At 33.5% G+C, this 23,914-nt stretch overlaps 1 protein-coding gene across 3 annotated transcripts; it reads left to right on the top strand.

The window, feature by feature from the left end:
* Nucleotides 1-1,238: 1,238 nt before the first annotated feature.
* On the top strand, nt 1,239-23,748 carry LOC113509909 (proteoglycan 4-like). 3 transcript variants are annotated; one of them, XM_052899258.1, is made up of 9 exons: nt 1,239-1,570; nt 1,833-3,047; nt 4,667-4,782; nt 7,070-7,236; nt 8,998-9,168; nt 10,224-10,333; nt 12,780-12,959; nt 17,200-17,323; nt 18,167-23,748. In XM_052899258.1, exons 2-9 carry the CDS (start codon nt 2,034-2,036, stop codon nt 18,253-18,255), a joined length of 1,971 nt encoding a protein of 656 aa, XP_052755218.1. In that variant the 5' UTR covers nt 1,239-1,570; nt 1,833-2,033; the 3' UTR covers nt 18,256-23,748. The 3 variants fall into 3 exon arrangements, with proteins under 3 accessions (XP_052755218.1, XP_052755216.1, XP_052755217.1); XM_052899256.1 differs by having other exon boundaries at nt 1,240-1,570; nt 1,774-3,047; XM_052899257.1 differs by having other exon boundaries at nt 1,241-1,570; nt 1,774-3,047; nt 12,780-12,929.
* The last annotated feature ends 166 nt before the right edge of the window (nt 23,749-23,914 follow it).

Here is a 23,914-nt window from a genome sequence, read left to right as displayed (position 1 = left end):
TAATGGAGACTAAGAGCCCTATTGCTTACTGATGCATGAAGTTTTGCGGGAGACTAATAATATTATTTTATAATTAAATGTTTTATTACGTACAACGTTACAGAGAAGATTTTCAGTGGCAGGTCAAAAGTTATATTATTTTTCTAATTACTTGAGCTATTGCTTACTCATAATTTAATGGTTTTCTTATACTTATTCTTATATTATAGTACATTTACATACTTATAAAAGAATATGCACATGTCCTAAAAATGACACTAATTTCTCCAAGTCCGTTTCACTTTTCTTAGTATGGCGTTGTGCGCCGTCTCATTTTGAAGAAGTGACTTGACACATCCAGTGTAGGGAAATGAAACTATAATCCTCTAATTGGGGGAGGGGGGTTCGGATTGCAGACTATATAACATAATTTATTTTATTACGTACAAACGGTTGTACTTTTCATAAATTCTTTAATTATACATACAACATAAACAAATCTCGCGCAATAATAACTTGCCAGATGCTCATTAGATTATTATTTACTTAAAAAACTTTGTTCCACTAGTTCACAGTTAATTGTTAATAAATTTTGTTCATAATGTGTTTGCAATTCAATGTTTATATCTATAATCTGAGTGCAAAAATATATTAAGTATCTATTTTTCAGATAACTATATATACTTCCTATTGATCTAAAAAGTAAAAAAGCGAGTTCATTTACTTACATAATAAAGAGTTCAACATTGTCCATTTTCACTATTTAGATATTTATGCAAAGGCCAAATATAATGATTATATATCTGTGATATAAACTAATTTTCTAATTGATTAAAGTCAAAATTATTATTATTTTGGTTTATGATGGTTCATAAAGTAGTAATTTTGTGAATATATCAAATTAAGTTATTTTTTATTTAACAAAAGATAGCTTTAGAGAATGAAGCCTTAGAATCAACCCCGTTGCAAAGGTGATATTCTAGTTCTCGATTAATTAATTTCTACTTTTTTATGTCACATTGTAGATCATTGTGCCTTTAAGACAGCGACGGAGCTATACTGTATTATTTATTTAATAAGCTGCAATAGAGTTAAAACATTGTAATTGTTGATCGTGTACGGAGTTAAAGCTTTAATTTCTGAACGTAGAGTCATCACGCATGAAAAATGAAATGGTGATATCTATCTCGTGAAGGACAGAAAGAGATAACGTAGTCGGAAAAATTCGCTTGAGCTTCGTGTCGTCATTCATTTTTGATTGGACAATAGGGAGAGAGGGTGGCGCATGCGCGTTCTGCCGACGCCATCTCTGAACCTACTGTACCTATTATGTACTTGTTCCAGAGTCAAATGAATGCTAATTCGTGGTAAAAACTTTAGTCAAATGATGGAATTATTGTGCCGCGAGTGAGAATAAGTGTTTGTTCACAGTGTTCTATTTGTGTAGTCTCTTTTTAGGGACTAGGCCAACGGCGTATCGTATCTTGCGGAAGTTTCTTGGCCCATAGCATCGCATATTTTTTGCGGCTATCTCTGCCGCGGCCGTCACACTGGGATATTTCATGGGCGTTTATCATCGAAATATCTAGTGGTAACTTTCCTTAGCTTAATTATTGTCTTTATCTTAATCAACAGTAGAAAGTCCGCTCCGAGGCGGGCAATGCTATCCCCGCGTTCTTACGCGCGTACTGCCTATACATACATTATGTTTAAATTATTGTTGTGGGTCAAAGACATCTCGGTGTGTTGAGTAGTGACAGCGACGGCAGTAAACGCGCTTACTTTATGTTTCAGCTTGTGTATCGTCACTCGGGCGGCGTTGAGACGCGTTTGATATGAATTCTGCTTTAAAGCCGGTGTTGCCCCAGCCGGGGGTGCCGCAGCCGGGAGGTCAAGCGAGTCCGGCCAAGGGGAACGTGGCGAGTGTGAACCACGCAGTGGGCCACCCGCAGGGCGCGCAGAACTCTCTACACCACGGCACCAATAACCTGGTCGGCCAGAACTTGACTCACCACGCGCCCGCGCCGCAGTTGCCGCCGCACCCCGTGCCGTCCATGGCGCCGGTTTCTGCCAACATGGCGCAAATGGCACAAAATATGAGTCACCATGGCAACCTTTCTCATGTCACTCAGAACTCAGTTCCCCCTGCAAACTTGGTTGCCAGTCCTAATAAAAGTGCAAGCACCAGTGCACCACTCAGTTTGGTGCAGGACAAAGCTAACACTTCACAGCCCCTTGCATTGACCCGCACTCCTGAGAAGAAGGAGCCTGATTCCACAGGTCATGCAAATGGTACAATGGAGTCTCCAAAATCTGGATCTAATGCTCCTACTGCTTTAAAACCACAGAACCCTGAGCCTAATAAAGAGAAGCAGGATATTGCTAAGACGTCTCCTAGCACACCAAAACCTCCTGAGAAACCAAACAGCGCACCGAGTACACCACAAAAAACGGAAACCACTAATCCCGTAGGCCAAACCGATGGTCCAGCTCAACCTAAAGTGGCCACAGCTAATGAACAAGTTGAGAAGGCTCCTAAGCCAACAGAGTTGAAACCTGCACCGGCCGCAGATATTGCACCCACACAAAGTGACAATAAGCCTGTGCCAGAATCTGCAAATGACAGTCAGTTGCAAGAGAAAACTGTCACACCTCCTAAACAAGATGATGAGCAAAAGGTAGCTGTAGCTGAAAATGCTAAAGTTGAGAGCCCAGCTAAGCCAGAAGAAAAGAAGGAAGAACCTAAAGTAGAAAAGCCACAAAACACTATAGAAGGAAAGAAAGAGGATGTCAAAGTTGATAAACCTGAGACTACAAAGAAAGAGGAGGTGGAACCACAGAAGACAGAGGAGAAACCAGAGGAAAAGAAACCTGAGGTTAAGGCACCCACCAAAACAGAAGTGAAAGTTACTCCCAAGTCGACACTGAAGTTGGCTACAGTGACACCTCCGATGAGGAAAAGGCGTCAAACCTCCCCAGGCAAGTCCGTCGATGGTGCCAGCTCAGCTAAGAAACCTGCTGAGGGTGATGCTACACCTGATGCCAGGTCAAAGAGGAATAGAACTCAGGTTAGTTATTACAATTAATATCTGTTTGCTTTTGTCCTTTTTTACTCGAGGGAGACTTTGTTCAAAAGTTGTTTGTTTGGGTACTTCTGTCCCATTTGTGTTTCTACCATGAAACAATGGTGTTTGCATGGCTGTGTCAGGATATGGCAGTGAATTTACAGGGTACAGAGGAATAATACTTTAGTCCTCAGGAATGACAATGCATGGGGGGTATCATGGGTGAAACTCTCTCTATAGAGTATACTCTGTTATGTCCATGGTACTGCTTATGTCTATAGGTGATGGTTACTACTTTCCATCAAATGGGCCGTCAACTTTTTTTGCCATTCTAAGCATAAAAAACTAGTAAATAATTTTGTAATTTTTTTTATCTATATTACACTGCACAAGTGCTCCGCAAACAAATACATATAGCAACTTGTTGCTTTGTTTTGCTTGATAAAATTAATATGAAATTAGCCTAGGAGTAGTAAAACCTGTTGATTGAAAAACAATTACAATTTTAATTGTTTAATATTCCAAAAAATGTACACAGACGGTTTAATTCTTAATTTTTCTCATCAGAGAATCCTCTATTATACATTGATTTGATTTTTAACATCAATATTTATGTCCAAACTTTATGTAGAGTTATGTTAGAATTAACTTTTTTTAAACAATGTAAATGCTAAAGTACCTAATTACCTCTGGCACTCTAATTTGAAGAAACAAAACTTGTAAAGAGTGACTTAATTGACAAGTTTAGATCTTACACAACAAGTATGTAAACACACTGTTAGCACAATTTTATATTTGGCATCTTATAAATGTAAACAATGCATCACACATTATATTTAGGATTTTATACATTTTTAAATAGAAAAATATTCTAATCTTAACTTTTTACATAGTACAGTTTTTGGTTAGAGTATAACACAGATTGGGCATTTGTGTAGGCCTTTTGTTTTCAATCATATCAATGAATAAAATAAAATTTATGTTTTTTTGTTGAAAGTTGACAATTTTAATATTTGAAAATATTCAATATAACTGCTTCATTGAAATAAAGTAACTTCCTTTATTTCTCATAATCCTTTCTTAATGTCGCATCTCGTTTCCTGTTTGTTAGTAGCATAGTGGGCAACACTAGGTCCTTGTTAAAATTAAAAAGAAAAAGCTACATTTAATACAGTAAGGTATTATGTTACTTATTTTTTTTTTTTTTTTATTGAAATAAATTCATAGCTCTCCTACGAAATGATTTTCATGTTAAATAACTTACAAATATAATTAAAAATTGATTTTAATTTTGTATATTATATCAAAAATATTATTAGAAAAATAAAAGATTAAGATTTTTTTTTTATGAATCAGTAAGCAAAAGTTGTCTATTAGTTACTTATATCTTATTGAAAATGGGTTCTTTTTTAGGCAGAAAAATCTGTGACACTATGAGCTTTCCATGAAATTATTACAAAAATATACTTATATCTTTTTAAAACTTAGCTCTTAAAATTTGTCCAAATAACTTCAGTTTCATCATGTTCTTCTCTCATTTGGAAGAGACATGCCCAGCAGTGGTGTGATGAAGATGTTCAATAAATTGAATCAATTTCAATGGAAATATTGTTGCTTTACAGGTGCAGCTGTACCAGTCTCCAACTCCTGAGCTGACGATGGCCACCAAGCTGTCAGCCTCGGCTGGACGCTCTACACCCACCAAGCCCAATGATGATAAACTTATTGTGTTTTACAAGTGAGTGCATTTTAATTATCTCTGTAACTATTATTTCTCGTGGCTTTGCTTATGCAAAAACATGTAATAAAAAAGTCATATATATGTTTATATATAAGTATAACCTTGAAGATTTCCGAATGAAGCTGGAGCAATTATCAAAAACAACAAACATTTCCATTACACACATATGCACTTATACACACATTATGTATATGTGTGTATATATATATATATATATATACATACATATTTTTTTTATACAACTTAGAATGGCAAACAAGCTGACAGCCCACCTGATGGAGAGTGGTAACCGTCGCCTATAGGCATGAGCAGTACCATGGACATAACAGAGTATACTGTTTCGTCCATGATACCCCCCATGCGTTGCCATTCCTGAGGACTCAGGTGTTATTCCTCTGTACCCAGTAAATTCACGCCATATACATAATGTGTATATATATATATATATATATATATATATATATATATATATATATATATATATATATATATATATATATATATATATATATATATATATATATATATATATATATATATATATATATATATCTCCAATATTTACGCAAATAGGTAAAGTGATTCACATACACATTCGACAGTTTTATTTTATTTATTCTGTAACTGTAATCACAAGCATTCCATTCGATCCAACAATATTCTCTGATTTTTAGCTATCTTGCACTTCAATAATTCACTACTTAATTCATTCCACAATTACAACTTACAAATATAACTTGACAATTAAATTATTGGCTATTTCCCGCGAGAATTAGTACACAGGATATCCTATGTACTAAGTTTGAATATATAATCATCAATGGTTTGTATATCAAACTATCTAATCTTAAAAACTTTTGTATTTATATAAAACACATCATGTACTCAAAACTCAAATAAATGTAGGTAAATTATATGTAAATATATGTAAATAAACGACAAAATCACGCGCAGGAATAAACGCGCGCTTCTATATTGTGGAATGTAGAGTGAAGCTGTGACTTTGGAAAATCGATGCACTGTTGCTTGTTAAATAATTGATATATTAGAAAATGACAAAAGTCGGCTTTTTTTGTTCAACCATTGAGAGTAAATCAATGTTTTCGGTTCATTGTATTTATAGAACATATTGTCTCTGTGTTCGCTCAGGATGATGTGATTCTGAGTCGATAGAGTATAATAAAAAGTACACACATACAAATTAACATACTAGTAAAGATTGTCAGTCATTGTATCAATATTAAATAACCCTTTATTTATAAAAAATAAAACCTACAAAGCTACTTTAACCATTACACTGTTTTGTCACTTTCAAATTTAGAATTTAGTGTTAAAGAATGAGACAAAATAGCTAAAACACGTTTATGAGGGGTTTGACGCTTTTACGAATAAGGGGATATGTTTATTTTACACATACATTCTCAGCAACAATATAGTTGTTATTAAAAAAAAAATTAATCTACTGTAACAGTAAAATATTGTAAGTAGATAATGAAAAGTAATGATGTAATTCATTATTACCAGTAGGTGACTTTCTTTTAGTAAATCACTATTATGAATATTTTCACATTAATATAAGGGCTTAGCCTTGTTAGCCGTGTGGTCCCGGCATAGAATAAGCCAACCCTTTCTCGTGTCGTAAAAGCCGACTAAGGGAGGGCGAGGGATGGGCAGCAGCATCCCTCTTAAAGCATCTTTAAAACATAATTGTGGTTGACAATCCGTTTGTTAAACGTGGCAACCACTGGTAAAAGTACCCAAAGGATGGCTTATGTTCAGCAGTGGATAGTTAAAGGCTGATGTGATAATGATGATGATAAGGGCTTAGAGTTTTAATAATAATAATATTGCGTCACAGTATATTCTGATGTGTAATCACACTGTTCATGTTTATAGGACATAATTATTGTTTTCAATCAAGTGAGCCTAATATTATTATTATTTTATGAATTGTCCATGTGGTAGAGTAGATAATATATCAGGTCAGCTCGAGAGAGCGGCAGTGAGTGACTATGGTCACTCTGTTCTTAGTATCACATTGTGTTTTTATTTTACCTTAGTTTCTTCCTCCTAAATGATTTATCCAACACAATATCCCCCTTAAATCTCGCCACAACATCATCTTTCAGTAAACACTTCTCTGTAATCACACTATTTCTTACTTCGCCTTTCAATGTTAGTTCACAATTATGGTACTATGATACAGTATGCTAATTGTGGTACTGTAACACATTAGCCAAAATGCCATTATAGTAATTTTATATAATATAAATTTGGTTAAAAGGAACGAATATCTGGCCGTGCGCAACGCTGAAGGCGGTTTCTACGTGTGCCAAGCGATGCAGAACGTGTACCGTACCACGCGCAAGATCAAGATCCGCTGGCTCTCGCAGGACAAGACCGCGGACCCCTCGGGAGAAACATACAAGCCGGATTTCTACGATGTTACCGGTATTTAAATTCACATGGCCTCAATCTTTTTACTATATCGTCACCTCTATGGCAAATTTACGAATCTGCAGTTTTTTCAAATTTGACATTTCTTTAAAAATTTACATTTTGCGTCATACTACTTATTGTGACTTATTTTCAAATTTCTATCTCTAACGGTTAAAGAAATCAAATAGCCCGAATCTCCATATTTTTGTGATATACCCAAAGTAAACTTACTTAGCATATTTTTATAGTATTTTCTATAATAAACACTTTAATTTGAAAATTTCAATAATAATTTTATCAATTTTTCAATCCTGATTTAGTTATTTTACATGAATGATTGCTATAACGTTGTTGTTTAAACTGAAGTTCTCTCCAAAACACGTGAATTATACATTGGTATATTTACGAAAGTGGCACTTTCGTTAGTTTGCCAGATATTAAAATAAATTATTTTCTTTGGCAACTTACGAAACTGCCACTTTCGTAGATTTGCTGTTGTATAACTCAATACCTAGGAACTCTCATATATGAAAGTGCAAAGTAACGAATATGCATTTATTTCTGATACTTGTAATATAATAATAATTAATTAAGCGCATTCAATAAAAAACAGGATTTTAAAACTAAAATGTTAGCATGATCTTTTACAGTAGTCTTCTATCAAAAATTATTTGCATTCTAATGTTTTAAAACGTTCCCCTGTAAAATGTATCTTTTTCAGTTTCGTAAGTTTACCATAGAGGTGACGATATAAGAATTTCATGTCACTCAACCGATTTTAATGATATTTTGTAAATGTGATTGTAAAAAAATGGTACTGGTAGGTTGTGATAGGGATCCAAACGTTTACTAGGTCAGTTCTTAGTATACAAATAGGCTAATTGGATTGGAAACCATCTCAGATTATAAATTCCCCGAAAGTGATTATTTTGAATTCTTTTAATAATAGCAAATAAAAAAGTACAATTTAAATAGACCGCGCAAACCGCAACTTTTAAGCAATATAACATCAGTGACGTCACATGGAAGTAAATCATCATCACACAATCATCTAGTGTCATACATGAGTTTAACCATTATTTATTTTTGTAAAAGTTTATGATTTCCCAAGAAAGAAAATGTATAAAGGATGTGTTGTGCTAGTGTGCATAAATACTACTATGAAATCACCGTAAAAAGTATTCATTAGTGTACCGAATAAGTAAAAAATAAGCAAAAAGTGGTTGCAACTTGCTCATAGAAATCCTAATGCTATAGTGAATGATTCAACTGTTTTCTTTGAATTTTGAAGATATAAATAATAATTGATAGATATGAAGTACATTACTTATTTTTATTTATGTAAAGTTACGAATATTAAATCTTAATCACAAATTTGAGGTTAGAATTTAAAGTTATCATTTAAATGTTGTTTTTAGTGATTTTGCAGTAGAATAATAAAATTATTAATTACTTATTATTTGAATAACGAAATCATTTGGATCAACGCACCGCTGTCAAGAACGTAAAGCAACATCAATGACAAACATGCTGTTTACTTCTATCTTACGTCATCATACATTCAGATACGTTTTCAATCACGTGGTACCAGATATGTACCAGTACCAGATAAAAATATGATCTTTTTAATAACATATTGTTGTCTCAGATTAATGCATACTCGTACTGCTTTAAAGCATGTCTATTTTATTACCAACGCGTGCATTTTGTCAGCGTCCGATCGACTACGTGTCCGTTGCGTGTGATTTACTTACGGTGTGTTGTGGCGCGTAGATATGGAGTGCGTGCTGACGACGCTGTCGCTGAGCCGCGCGGGCAGCGGCGGCGCGCAGCTGCTGCGCACCGGAGAGCGCGCTCGCGCCTCCTCCATCCTGCAGCGCGCCCTGCGCGCCGAGCACGCGCCGCGCGACCAGCTGCAGCTCACCGAGGAGCACCCCGACGGCCGTACGTACCCCGCCCCTTCCTCCATCCTGCAGCGCGCCCTGCGCGCCGAGCACGCGCCGCGCGACCAGCTGCAGCTCACCGAGGAGCACCCCGACGGCCGTACGTACCCCGCCCCTTCCTCCATCCTGCAGCGCGCCCTGCGCGCCGAGCACGCGCCGCGCGACCAGCTGCAGCTCACCGAGGAGCACCCCGACGGCCGTACGTACCCCGCCCCTTCCTCCATCCTGCAGCGCGCCCTGCGCGCCGAGCACGCGCCGCGCGACCAGCTGCAGCTCACCGAGGAGCACCCCGACGGCCGTACGTACCCCGCCCCTTCCTCCATCCTGCAGCGCGCCCTGCGCGCCGAGCACGCGCCGCGCGACCAGCTGCAGCTCACCGAGGAGCACCCCGACGGCCGTACGTACCCCGCCCCTTCCTCCATCCTGCAGCTGCTCAGGATCCCAATCATCAGCGGGAAAGGGATTGTTAGTAATGGTGTGAAACTGCCCCATTGCTAGCAATTCACCTTATCAAGTCAACTTCCACGCGATTCCCCCTGGAAACCTGTCACGATGGACTAACTGAGCTAGTTTCATCGTCACCTAATCATCCCTCACTGATGCCCCGCTATCGTATACCGATAGCGCAGACGGGGTTTTCATTCCATTATCACCCATAAAAAAAGACCCCAATCATCATACATACATATATTTCTACACCGACTAACTGCAGCTACCAGACTCCATCTAGATGTGTTTATTTTTGTACGTCGCTCAACCGAGAATCGAAATTGAACTCATATATCCAACACATCTTGCCCAAAATGTTTTTAGTATTCATAAAAATTAAAATCTCTGCAGACCTATTTTAACTATTAAAGTATTTTGTCAATTTCTTTCATATTGGAAATTTAGCGCAAAATAAAAGATAAAATTCATCACTAGTAAAAATAGATTTGTAAAATGTTTGACGTTTTTATGAATAAAAGATAACTAACTCTTATTCATAAGACTAGCGTCTTGAGTAATGAACTTCTTTACAAAGCAGTGGTACGTTAAACGAGCTATACTTTACAGTGGATCTGTCGCTTTACACGGACGAGTCGCAATTGGAAAAGAAGTCCCGCAAACGCACCAGTTCGAAGTCGTCGCCGCGCGGCAAGCAGGATGACGCTAATGAGACTGCAGTGAGTTTATTTAGTGAATTATTAGTTGTATCCCGGGATCCGACCGCCTGCGAAAATCAGTACATAAAGTATCCTATGTGCTAAGTTAGGATATAACCTTACCTTTACCAAATTCTAACTGGATCAGTAGTTTTTGTGTGAAAGAGTAACAAAATACATTCATCTATTTTTACAAACTTCCCCGTATATAATATGAATAGAATATATCCCGCAACGCCACTCGCGTGAATCGATACATAAAGTATCCTATTTGCTAAGTTAGGATATAACGAACATTTTTATCAAACTTAATTTATATCCGTTCAATAGTTTTTGCATGAAAAAGTAACTAATATCCATCCATCAGTACAAACTTTCGCATTTATAATATGAATAGAATGTATTCCGTGGCGCCGCCCGCGTGAATCAGTACATAAATTATCCTATGTGCTAAGTTAGGATATAACCTTACCTTTACCAAATTTAATTCCAATCGATTCAGTAATTTTTGTGTGAAAGAGTAACAAAATTCCATCTATCTATTATTACAAACTTCCGCATATATAATATTAAGAGTGTATCCCGCAGCTTCGCCTGCATGTATTAGTACATAAAGTATCCCATGTGCTTAATAAGAATATAACCTACACATTTACCAAATTAAATTTAAATCCGTTTAGTAGTTTTTTTTTTCCTGAAAGAGTAACTAATATCCACCCATCATTACAAACTTTCACATTAATAATATGAATAGAATGTATCTTGTGGTTCCGCTCGCATGAATCAATACATAAAGTATCCTATGTGCTAAAGGAGCATGTAGTCTTCACGTTTACCAAATTTAAATCCGTTCAGTAATTTATGTGTTGAAGAGTAAATAATATCCATCCATCATCACAAACTTTCACATTTATAATATGAATAGAATGTATCCCGTGGCTCCGCGTACGTGAATCAATACATAAAGTATCCTATGTGCTAAATGAGGATGTAGCCTTCACGTTTACCAAATTTAAATACGGTTAGTTGTTTTTGCGTGAAAGCGTAACTAATATACATCCATCAGTACAAACTTTCGCATCTATAATATTAATATAATAAATGGAATGTATCCCGTGGCTGCGTCCGCGTGTATTATTACATAAAGTATCCTATATGTTAAATTAGGATGTAATCTTCACATTCACCAAATTTAAATCCTTTTAGTAATTTTTGGGTAAAGGAGTAACTAAGATCTATCCATTATTACAAACTTTCACATTTATAATATTAATAAAATGTATCCCGCTGCTCCGCCCGCGTGAATCAGTACATAAAGTATCCTATGTGCTAAATTACTATTTATCCTACCCATGTACTTTATACAAATCCATTCAGTAATTTTTGCGTGAAAGAGAGAATTAGTCATTAATTAAAAAAAAAAAAAACAATGTACATTGTGTCTGAAATAAGGGATAATCATACAAAAAAGCATTACATTAAATTGAATGTTACAAGTATTGAATAACAATTGAGTAAGAAACAATCCTATTAATAGGATTACTTAATTTATTTACAACTTGATGAGTTTATTACTTACTTTTTACTTTTATTCGTAATTTTGCCCGTGTGACCAGGATATGTTTATTAGTTTTAGATAAGAAATAGACAAGGTCCTCTAATTTGCCCTGATTTTCACTTAGTCAAAGTTATTTTTGAGACATTGAATTAGTGAGAGCTATTTTGTTTTCCCTTGAAAATAAGACACTTACCTCAGTATAAAATATCCTCTATGACTTTAATTGTAACTTAACCAGTTATTTTGATTCAAAAACTAAACTACTGAACCGATTTTGTTAAAATGTCCCCTTTCAGATAAAAAAAATCCAAATCGGTTTACAAGTAACGGCAGCTACGATGTAACAAACATAAAAATCTACAATCAACTTGAAAACCTCGCTTCTTTTTAAAGCTGGTTGAAAAATAATCTATATTTCGACCCAAATACTAAGTTATTACCACATAATTTCATTAATTTACCTATTTATTTAATAAAAAATTCACAGCTCTTAAAAAAAATTTGTATAACTCTTTAAAACTGTATAACTATGTTAATGTAAATGCTGTGAATACCTATAATAGGCATGTGCATTAATATTGTATTGTATTTAATGTTTGTTATACCTCCTATATGTTATAATGCAATATGCTGCTGGTGTTCCTTTAAATAAATAAATAAATAATTTACATACAAAGTCTTTTATAAATACCTACAGCCAATAACGGATTTTAATTATATAAACGAAAGCAAGTAAAGCAAAGTTAGAGTGGTTGTATGTAAAAGAAACTATAACAACGAGTGTCCATGAAGAAATAAAACCTCTTCAGTATTTTTTTCTATGTTTGTATAGGTTAAAATAGGTTGCGGTCGACACAATATATTTTTTTTTGTTCACCTTCGCCACTAACGAGTTGCAAACATTTCCAGAAGGTTGCGGCGACGCCCGTCAAAAAGGCGCGAACGACACCAAAGCGCAGTCCGAAAAGCGCGCGCAAAACAAAAACGCCGCCAACAAAACAGAAAACAAATAAAAGAAAATCGGCAGGTAGTACGCCCACTGTGGCGAACACAAGCAAGGTAGGCATAGTACAACGGATATATAGAAATGTACGTATCCGCAATCACCGCCATACATTCATGTCCGACAGTGAGTAAGGTGTGTGCGTGCCCGTCTGCGCCGTCTCTGTCCCGCTGGCGCGATGTGTGGTACGCGCGAGCGGGACAGCGACATCTGTTTTTTTTTTTTCCTAAAGTGACCATAGGGCTCGCTGCGTATTTTTTTTTGGGTAGTGTTAAAGTTTTTTTTTTTGTTTGACTTGGATACTTTGACTTGGAAATTTGTTTGTTTTACTATTATTAACGACTTCATGTATGTGTTCGTGACTGTCGTTAGATAAATTCGTCATAGTCGTAGAATACTGACGAATCTGACAAATATTATATATATATATATATATATATATATATATATATATATATATATATATATATATATATATATATATATATATCGTCAGTATTCTACGCCTATGACGAATGGATCCAATGATGAAGTTTATTATCATCGTAATGAAGTTTAAATATAAAATTTCGTGAAGAGAAGTCAACATAATTGACTCTTATATTTTTATTATATTTTTTAAATTTAGAACACTGAACACATTAGAAATACGCGCGAATCCAGTACCGTTATTGTTTATTTTTTTTTTTTTTCAAAACAAAGGCGCAGATTGTAATGGTGTATAAGAGTTGAATTAATTGTTTAGTTAGACGAAAGGAGTGTATTATAATTATGAATATTAATTTTATAGTAATGTTGAGAAAAAAAAATTGGATAATATTATAATGTGGTTATATCCATGTGCATGCTAAGAGTATGTTATGTACATTGAATATGCAATATTTAACGGTTCCAGTGTACAGACCTCCGCATTCTTTTGATTGGGTCAAGGTATAATTTTATTTTATTTTTTCTATTATTCACGGTCATACCACGCATTGGAATCCATTATAATAATAATAATTATAGTGATATAGGGCGTCTATTACGAGAGATATTAACTGACATGTATGATCACATGATAATGCATGATTTAATTTAAAAAAAAATACCAATTTTGTGTAGACATTACAATAAAAACAATTTTTTCACATCAATCCTAAACATACTGATGATTTTCTTTTTCAATTTTAATTTAAATAAATTTAAATGGCCATATAAAAAAAATGTTTAGTATATTGATTGGAATATCAATAATTTTGATTATCATTTTAAAATTGAAATGAATTTAATTTTTTTTTTGTATATTTAATTTGGTTAAAATCTAAAAATAGTATAAAATTAATTAGGAGAGGCCTAATGGATTTTGAAATTATATATTTTTTAATTATTTTTTTTATACTTTCACATGCCACTTAATTTTACTAAAAAGTAAATGAAATTTATTAGAATTGTTTTATTATAAATAAATTATATATATAGAATAAATTAGAGTTAGCTATTTCTATTAGCAAACTCTATTAAACGAAGCTAGTTTATAATTGTAATATAAATAAAACTATATTACTTGGTATACTGTAAAAATATCAAAGATATAGCCATTTCGCAGCCTCAGCTTCACGTGAATCCTATTGCTTTTCTAACGCTCACGAAGCAATTTCCAAAAAAAAGTATTAGAGCTTTTAATATTTATAAAATTTCATAGCTTTCGAGTTAGCGGTTTCAACTATGCGTTGATAGTTCGATCTGTTTCTTCTATCTAGGCAGTAATTAGAAATTTGCCATTTGATTAAATTTGAATAGAGCCCTAAATAACTCGCATGCGCAATAAATATACTTCGAATGTGAGTTTCGATCTAACCAAATGGATATCACCTTCATTCATCAGTCATGATCATTGCTTGCTTTTTGTGTTGATTCTTTAGTTTTGACAAGTTTTATTGGGTCTTTTTTCTTCTATAGTTTGCGTATTTTGGACATCTATTCTTGGTTGTGGCATGTTCCTATTGCATGGTCCTGTACCAACCCCTTTTTATATGACCAATGATATATTCCAATTAAATTTTCTATGCGTTTTGTTATTTAGTTAAATGTAAAGATATATATTTACCTTTACACAATTGTTTCTTTGTTATTTAAAAAAAAAAAAAAAACGTTAACCTAATCTGTATTAACTTTTGGAGTTTTTCGTTAAATTTTTTTTATACGTTCTAAATTTGAAAAATGACAGCGCGGTAATAATTAAAGTAGGTTCTATGTATTTATGAATAAAACATGGACGGTCTTAAATGTTTATAATTATACTGAATATAATTAAGAGAGCTATAATTTCAATATTATATATGTTACTGTAAAAGTAAATATATGGGACATTGGTAAATCTTAGAATTTACTAAAATGCGTTTGTAAATGTAATAATTTTATAAAAAAAAGAGTAACATTTTTGTAGCTTTCACTAAACCAAACCAAGCTATTTCATCAGTGTACGAACACCGCGCACTAAACATGTGTAAATATTAGGTATGTCTTATTACTGTAAAAACCTGAATTACGGTATTTTTTTTTTAATAAATTTATATTTATTTAACAAAGTATGTTTGAATAAGCACAGAATTTATCATTGATTCCTACACTAGGCTGAGCTTGTCCTGTAGGAAATAGAATTCGTGTTATCATCATATACATAAATAAAAATGTTTCTATACTTACATCGGAGATGTGATAAATATCAGAAAGTAGATATAAAAATTAACATGTTTAGTGTCTGGTGCTTATACTCGTGGTCAAAAAGTTGTTTTTTTTTTTTAATGGCTGATAGTCGAATGGTGACCCCGCCAATGCTGTCGGTATACACTGGCGGGGCACCAGTGAGGGATGATAGGTGAGAATGAAGCAGGTCAGTTTTCACTATGACGGATTTAACAATAAATCAATCATGATGGTTTCCAGGAGGCACCACGAGGGGTTCGACCTGATATAGTATATTGCTAGCAATGGGGCTATTAATCCCCATAACTAACAATCCTTTCTCCCCCAAAAAGATGGTTAGATTTAGTTTTGTGAATGCCCCAAAATTTTTTTTTTATATATATATATATAAAATACTCATATTTTGGGTCTTTTACAGTAACATGTGCTAAAAATATGTAAGTTTGTATGGAAATTTAATTGGAGTGTATATTTTATTGTGAATGTTAATTGTATATTATTTTGAAAATATAAATGAGGGTGCTAGTTCTACTAAATAGTGATGATGGGAGTGATCTCTGACGTTTTGTATATAATTATAACATTCTGTAAAAATTAACTGATATTATTTAGTATTGCCTGCAGTATAAGAGTGTTGGATGTGTAGGAATGGATATAACAAGCGATTTGAATCTATACATGGCCTTGAATTTAATTATAAAAAAAAATATCTATTCGGATTTTTTTATTCAAAAAATGGTTTAATATATACTCTTTTCTCTCAAAAAGGAAGAAATTTAAAAAACAGCTGGAGGCAGTATTGTATGAAAATCGATAAATAAATAACTCTTTATTATTCCCTCCAAAATATTACAGTCGTTAACTAGAACTAATTAACTAGATATAAATAATAAAAAAAAAAACCACTTAGTTATTTAATTTTTAAATTCCAAAGAACAACCTTTCTCAGCTTAGTTTTGATTTAGCGCGCCAAAACTAAATGTTGTTGCGTTAAAAAGAAAAGTATTCATTCCAAATTTGAATTCTTTAATAAAAAAAATGTAGTGAGTGATAATATGCGGTACCTATTTATTGTTCTTAAACATTTTATATGTTATATATTATTGAATTTCGACTTGTTATATACTTTCCCTTACACGTTTTATATTTTATAAATAAAAGTAAGAAAATATTAAATTATAATTTATAGGAACTATAGTTATAAACAAGATTAATGTTTTATTTGTGTTGTGGTACAGTTGCGGTATATTGTTGGAATTGGATGCAAAAAATGGTTAAGTGAATGTTTGTTTACATATAATTACATTATTTTATAATTATTATTATAATTGGGGAAAATAAACTGTACAAAAGAATTTAAAAAAAAATTACATATATATAAAAAAAAAATGTACAAAAATATTCCTAATTTAAAAATGAGATGACGTAATGTAATTATGTGTATTTATTGAAACTAGATTAATGTAGTTGGTATGAATTATGAAAATACAAAATCAATCTCAGAATAAATTGCCCATTAATATGTAACAATGAGATTTTATAAAAAAAAAAAAAACAATAAAAACATTCCAGCTACATTACAAGTATATATTTCGTTAAAGTGTTGACAGACTAATCGAATCCTACATTTATCTTCAGACTGCGACGGCGGTGACAGAGAAAGCTAAACCTAAAGGTTCGCCCGCAAAAAGAACTCCCGCCAAGCAGGCAAAGGAATCACCGGTAACAACGCCCGCGCGCAAGGGAAGAAGAGCGGGCAAAGGTATTATTTTATAAATACTATTGAGCATTTTACACAGGGTTATCTAGTCCCAAACTAAGCAGAGCAGAGTTGGGGGGGGGGGGATGGGATTGTTAGCAATGGAGTTTGACAGCCCTATTGCTAGCAATATGCCCTATTAGGTCGACCTCCACGTGGTTCCCCCTGGAAACCATCATGAACAATTCTTGTTGAATTCGTCACGATGGACTAACTGACCTGCTTCATCCTCACTAGTGCCCCGCCGGTGTATACTGATAGCGTTCCATTATCACCCATTAAAAAAAAAATAAGCAGATATTTTACTATGACTACTAGCTAATTGATAGAAGATATTATGCAATTTAGTCCCGACTTGACCACGACGTGGTGCAGTCCTCGTCGAAATGTCAGAAATAAAAATCAAGTATGTTGGTATTCTGCTGTTTTGTGTTGCTTTAAATAAATAAATAATATAGTTAGTTAAATAAATAGATAGTTAAGGGCTGATATGATGATGTAGGTATTATTTACATCGTGTCATGTTAAATACCAATTGTGAATTTAAATCTGTAAACAACGCCGGATTTAAAAATTTACTATTTTTGTTTTACTTTATAATGGCAAACGAGTTGATGGGCCTTCCTGATGGAAGAGTGGTAACCATTGCCCGTCGACATTAACAATACCATGAACATAACAGACTACTGTATCACCCATGATACCATTAATGCGTTGCCATTCCTAAGGACTAAGGTGTTATGCCTCTGTACTCTGTAATTTCATTACAATTCCATTTTCAAAAACTAATAACGATTTCTAATATTTAAAAATAAACTAACGTTTATTGTTAACGACTATTTACAGAGAGCAAAGCGTCGCCAATTGTACCGACGCCGTCGACCTCTACCGGCAAGACCACACGTACGCCGAGGAAACCGCCGGCGAAAAAATAATACACGTACTGTTCCCTCTTCTCTTTACTGTTAGCCTCCAGTGAATGGACACTGAACACGTGCGCCGACATTGGGTTTGTACTTCATTCATTCACAACTATAATTTATTTGTAACACATTTGTTTTGTGCAGTTTGGCATAATGAAACTTTGTCCTTAGCCTCTTTATTTTTAATCTGTTCAGTTTTGGCGGTAAAAGTACACCGTAGTTCTATATTATAGCACAATATGGATTTGTCATGGAAAGTTTTATATTTGTATAAGTTTATTGTCTATTATTATATAAGAGAACAGTCAAATTATTACTGCAGTATGGCGTAGAATCCGTACACTGATTTGTACTCAATTTGGCCTGTTTTTTTTTTTTCATAACAAATACTACCTTTATAAAGAAAAAGGTAAATTTCCGCCTGTCTATAAATTTGCTATAGTTTAGTTTTGATTATATACAACACAACATAATATAGTTTTAGTATTTTGAAGATTTCATAAAAATATAACATTTTGTCTATGGCAGCGATTCCTAAAGTGGGTTCCGCGGAAATTAGGGATTTCTTAAAAAGTCACCAAGGGTTCCGCGAAATTATTTATACAGTTTTAAGTTGTTTCATTTCATTTTTTACATTAAAAATTAAAGGAAACTACTAAGTGTTATATTTTAAAATATTTCTAAGAAATACTTTATTCTTATAAAATTACAGTGTTTTTGATTTGTAATCACTTGATATGGAGGTTTCCAGAAAATAAAAGGTATTTGGTGGGCGTTCTGTTATCTTAAAAGTTTAGGAACCCTGTGGTCTATGGTATACACTAATACGTGGCCATTGAACGCACTAAAGTTGATATTAGCTTATTACGTCATTCATAGTGGCTTTATTTCGAGTTTTCAGTTTCTTGTTATTTTTTATAACCTGACAATAATAGAAATGGCGGCTTTGTATCTCTATTAGTTGTCACTTAAAGTATAAATTAATTAAATACTAAAATTGTTACAAAATTATAATTATTGCATATTGAAAGAAGGAAATCTTTTCATTCAAGTTAACTTATATTTAAGCATTTTTGAATAGTATTTTTTTTTTTTCATTTCGGAACGCAATTTCAGCCGAGAAGAACGGGCCAGAAACAGCTGTTGCTTTTGTTCCAAAAAGATCAACAATATAAATAATAATAAATTTGTGTGAATACAAATTACTAAGTGGTATTAAATCATAAAATTTTAAATATATATAATCAAAAGATATAAAAAAAATTTGTTACCAGAGCAGACCAGTGCCTATAGGTAGCACCCGTTCACGGGTATGACGGGTGAACCAGCCATCATTGCGCTCAACCATATAACTCGATAATCCGGCCATTTATCTTTTTTTTTTTATTATCAATAACATTAGCATTCAGAAATAATAATAATAAATAAGAAAATATCTCAACCTGGCTCACGAGGTGACCGAAATGTGGGGGGTGACATCCACCGAAATCATTCCAATCGTTATGTCGGTGAACGGTCTTATCCCAACCAGTCTGGAACAACATCTCAGACGGTTGGGATTCCGAGGCGGCTCACTCCCGGGAAAGATGCAGAAAGCGGTGCTCTTAGATTCTGCCCGCATTGTACGCCGGTTTCTCTCGCTGGGGCCCTGAACCCCGGCCGACTGTGCTTCTGCCGGGGGTTAGTTTGCCATCTCCTATCCTTAAGAGGGGAGATGTGAATTTTTCTAGAAATTTAAAAATTATATAATAATATAATTTATTTGCTGAAAAACACGGTATACAGATGTTAGCAATAATATGTTAGGAACAGGCGTGTTTTGCCAAAACAATGACATGCAAAATTTTAATATTTTAGGTTTATCTATATCTATACTTATAATAAATCTGTAGAGAGGTCAATTCTGTACATGAAATATATAAACTGTATATTTCCAAAATAACTATCAGCGGGTGATTAGTGATCGATACTGATGCCAAAAATGCAATCAGTAAAATTTTTGTCTCTCTGTCTGTATGTTCGTTATAGAAACAAAAACTACTCGACGGATTTTAACGAAACTTGACACAATTATTCTTCATACTCCTGGGCAGGTTATAGTATACTTTTCATCACGCTACGATCAATAGGGGCAGAGCAGTGAAGGGAAATGTGTCTGTTACATCAAAACCACTGAACCGTAAGGTAGGAAATAGGCCACTTATTTTAGGAAAAACGACGGAAACGCGGACGAAGTCGCGGGCAACAGCTAGTTAATAATAAAATAATTGTATACAACCATTTGTTTCAAACTGCAATTACGTGACATAAATTCATGGTGTTGCTTGTATTATGTTGTGTTGTATGTTGATGAAAATTGATGTGTTGCCATGTATTATTTGTCATGATGTGACGTGATCATCGTAGGGTTATATTGTATTTTGAGGAAATATAAAGCAATAAATGGCTGAGAAACTACATACTGCATGTTGACTAATAGCTAAATATTTTTTTTTTTAAATTTGTTTTCATAAAAACTTGACATTATTTGTTATTTAACGTGTAATATATTAATAAGGTGACTTTATGAGCATAGAACAGTGTTTCTTTTACAAAAATATTTTGTTAAAAAAATATAAAAACTTGGGAAGTTTAGTCTTCTGACCTTAGCCTGTCCCTCTGAGGGTAGAACTAAGAAAAGAAATAAAAGATGAAATAATTGTTTCTATAAAATATTTTATAAATATTGTATTAATGTTTTTATTTATTACAATGAATAAGTGTATAGTAATTATGAAGTGAAATCTATAGAATAACACATGCAGTATTTGAGTTCTCCGAATGAACTGTATTTGACCATTACAAAAGAGAATATACACATCTGTGTTACTTAATCAATTGGAGAACCGCATCGAAGTGCGTTACAACGTACTTATACAAAGCTCATACAATTTTTATCAATCAAAATATTTTAGGTTAGACGTTAAAAATCACTTTATACTATTGAATAATGAGATAAAAAAAATCCTGTCACTCGAAGTGAAGTCTTTCAAAGTGAATTCAATGTAACAGGATAATTTAACTAACTTAACTAACTAATAATTATAAGAGTTCTAGCATTCACTGTAAATATTTTACATTTATTAACAATACAAAAAAAAAAAAAAATGTTAACAAACTTTTATTGACGGTCTATGGAGTAAGTTCATTGTTTTTTCTATTTTTTTTTTTATGTAAAACTGAAATGTATGTTCTTTTCGATATATTTAATAAAAAAAAAATGCAACAATAATAATAATATAAAGAATTAGTTGAAAATGTTGTAATATCAACAGGATATTAGAGATACCTTATACAAAGCCATGATCTATGGATCTCGCTAATACATAGATAACGTCTGTATACACACAAACGTGTATGTATGTCGATTGTATTATTTAAAATGCTTGTACTTAGAACTAATTGTTATTTTTCTTTTGTAAAATTGTTTTTATTGTACACTACCTGGTTATACGGTATGTACCGGTTGTGCGGTGTGTTCCTTTTTCAAACTATCATATTTGTTAGCTTAGAATATTTCACATTTTACAAGTGAAATTTCATATGTTACGCCTAATCATATGTATACTCACGTATACTCACGTTACGCTGCCATCACGGAGTGTGCTACAAATCACTCTAAATGAAATCACGGTCAAATTTATTTGTGAGTTATCAGCTAATTAGTAGTGAAGTGAAATAGCAACAGAACACTGCCTGGACCGTACAAAAAGTGCGAATAGAGACTTTAACAGTACACGAGTTATAGTGTATATTCGCACGCTCTTTTCATATAAATCATAATATTTCACTTTCAGTAGCAAATATTAGCTGATGAAACTTCATTAACATTACTAGCGAAAATCACAATGATTTGTCACAAGTGATATCACTGTGAATAAAAATAATTCACTAAATGTTGATAAATTAAATGTAGCAATAATATCCTAGCGTACATATATGAAGCACAGAGGGAGTGAAGCCAATTCAAAAGAGCGTATCCGGTATATTGTATATTTTGATGTCTACCTTACAGTTCTTTTGAAAAGTTCACTTCTCTGAATATCGTGACTTAGTTACGATTCGGTATAGCCTTTTCAACTAATTCTATATAGATATGTAAATCATTACAACTTCGATAAGTAATGGATTCACAGTCGCCGTTCAAAAAACATCATTACATCTCAATAGTACCGAAATGTTCATTTAGCTCTTTTGCTATCTCGTTCCTTGTCCATTGTTACTGTCGCAGTATATTTCTCTTTGTCACATCTTGACAATTTTGGGACGTTATTTGCTCAGATTTATAAGGTGGCTGTAAATCTAGTTATAAATGATATATGATTATAGCTAAATTAAAAACATTGAATGAATGTAATTACTCCATAAACCATATGGTCACATGTATTCGACGTGGGCATATATTTTGTGCGTTAGCGAGGTATTTTTGCCTCTGTTAACATTAGGCAATAGTTTTAGATGTTTTCATTTGTAAGTTTTAGGCTAAAAATTCTAAATAATGCGAGAGTATTCGATTAGGTAATGCGATGGAATCATGTATATCAGTACAAAGAATTTAAAATTATTAAAATGATGTTTTTATCATTGGATATTTTGGCTTCACATAAGAATATATTTTGATATGATCGGTGTTTATTTTGATTAATATATTGTGGTGTTCTGTCGACGATTGTGGAGTAATGCTGACACGTTTAGATCACAATACAAATGATGAAGTTACAAAGTCGTAATGTATGTTTGTTATCTGTCTGGACCAAAATTGCATTGTAAATTATCTATACTACATGGACATTGTACAGTTGAATACCAAATGTTAAATGATCACTGCCTTTTGTAAAAAATAAATCTGGACACCTCTAGATAAATCGAATATGTATACCGATACTAGTTTGTCAGCCTTTATTCAGTTCAATATTGTAGTTCCGCGGGTAGAGGGCGCCACATCGTTCTTTAATATTTGAGGAGAATCGAATACTACCCGCGGACTCTTTTAGATGTACTTTTTTGTATGTCTTATCCTCTCGATTTTTGTTACAACACTCGACTTGTTAGTTTAGTTGGTTAGGTTGTATACACATAAGTTTCGAGGCGTACATAGTGGCCCCTTTATTTTGTTAAATTGTTTTCCATTCTCTCAGCGTTGTTGTCCCGTAACCCAGCTCTGTGTGAGCGTGCGCGTGTGTGTGTGAAACATTAGGAAATTTAAGTACCTAAAGCTTAGGTGGTATTTTTAATATTAGGTTAATTTCTAAAAAGGAAATAAGCTTAGAATATAAATTATTGTGAGTGTATTTTCTGTTTATAATGTGTACCTATGTGGAGCGAATGTTGTGACACTGACCGTCTGGTACAATAGTTGTAAAACATATTTTAGCGTTTTATACAAAAGATATCAGTTCAAGAGTACTATTGTAACAGAAAGTCCACAAATTTATATGCAATTAAATATAATAATTTAAGAGGAAATGTGTTTTTATTTGTATATTCTATTCGTTACCCGGAGAATTTCCATTTGTCTTATTATTATAATTATTTATTTAAAATTTGTCAAGGATTAAAGATTTAATAATTAATGCCGTATGAGCAAACACAGTGTGGGACGACTCCCACTAGATGGAGTGACGACCTCAAA

The sequence above is a fragment of the Galleria mellonella genome, unplaced genomic scaffold, assembly GCF_026898425.1.
Source record: "Galleria mellonella isolate WM207_F2 unplaced genomic scaffold, CSIRO_AGI_GalMel_v1 utg57, whole genome shotgun sequence".
In the NCBI taxonomy this organism is placed as follows: domain Eukaryota; kingdom Metazoa; phylum Arthropoda; class Insecta; order Lepidoptera; family Pyralidae; genus Galleria; species Galleria mellonella.
The sequence above is the reverse complement of the archived record's forward strand: the minus strand, read 5'-3'. Positions and strand labels throughout refer to the sequence as shown.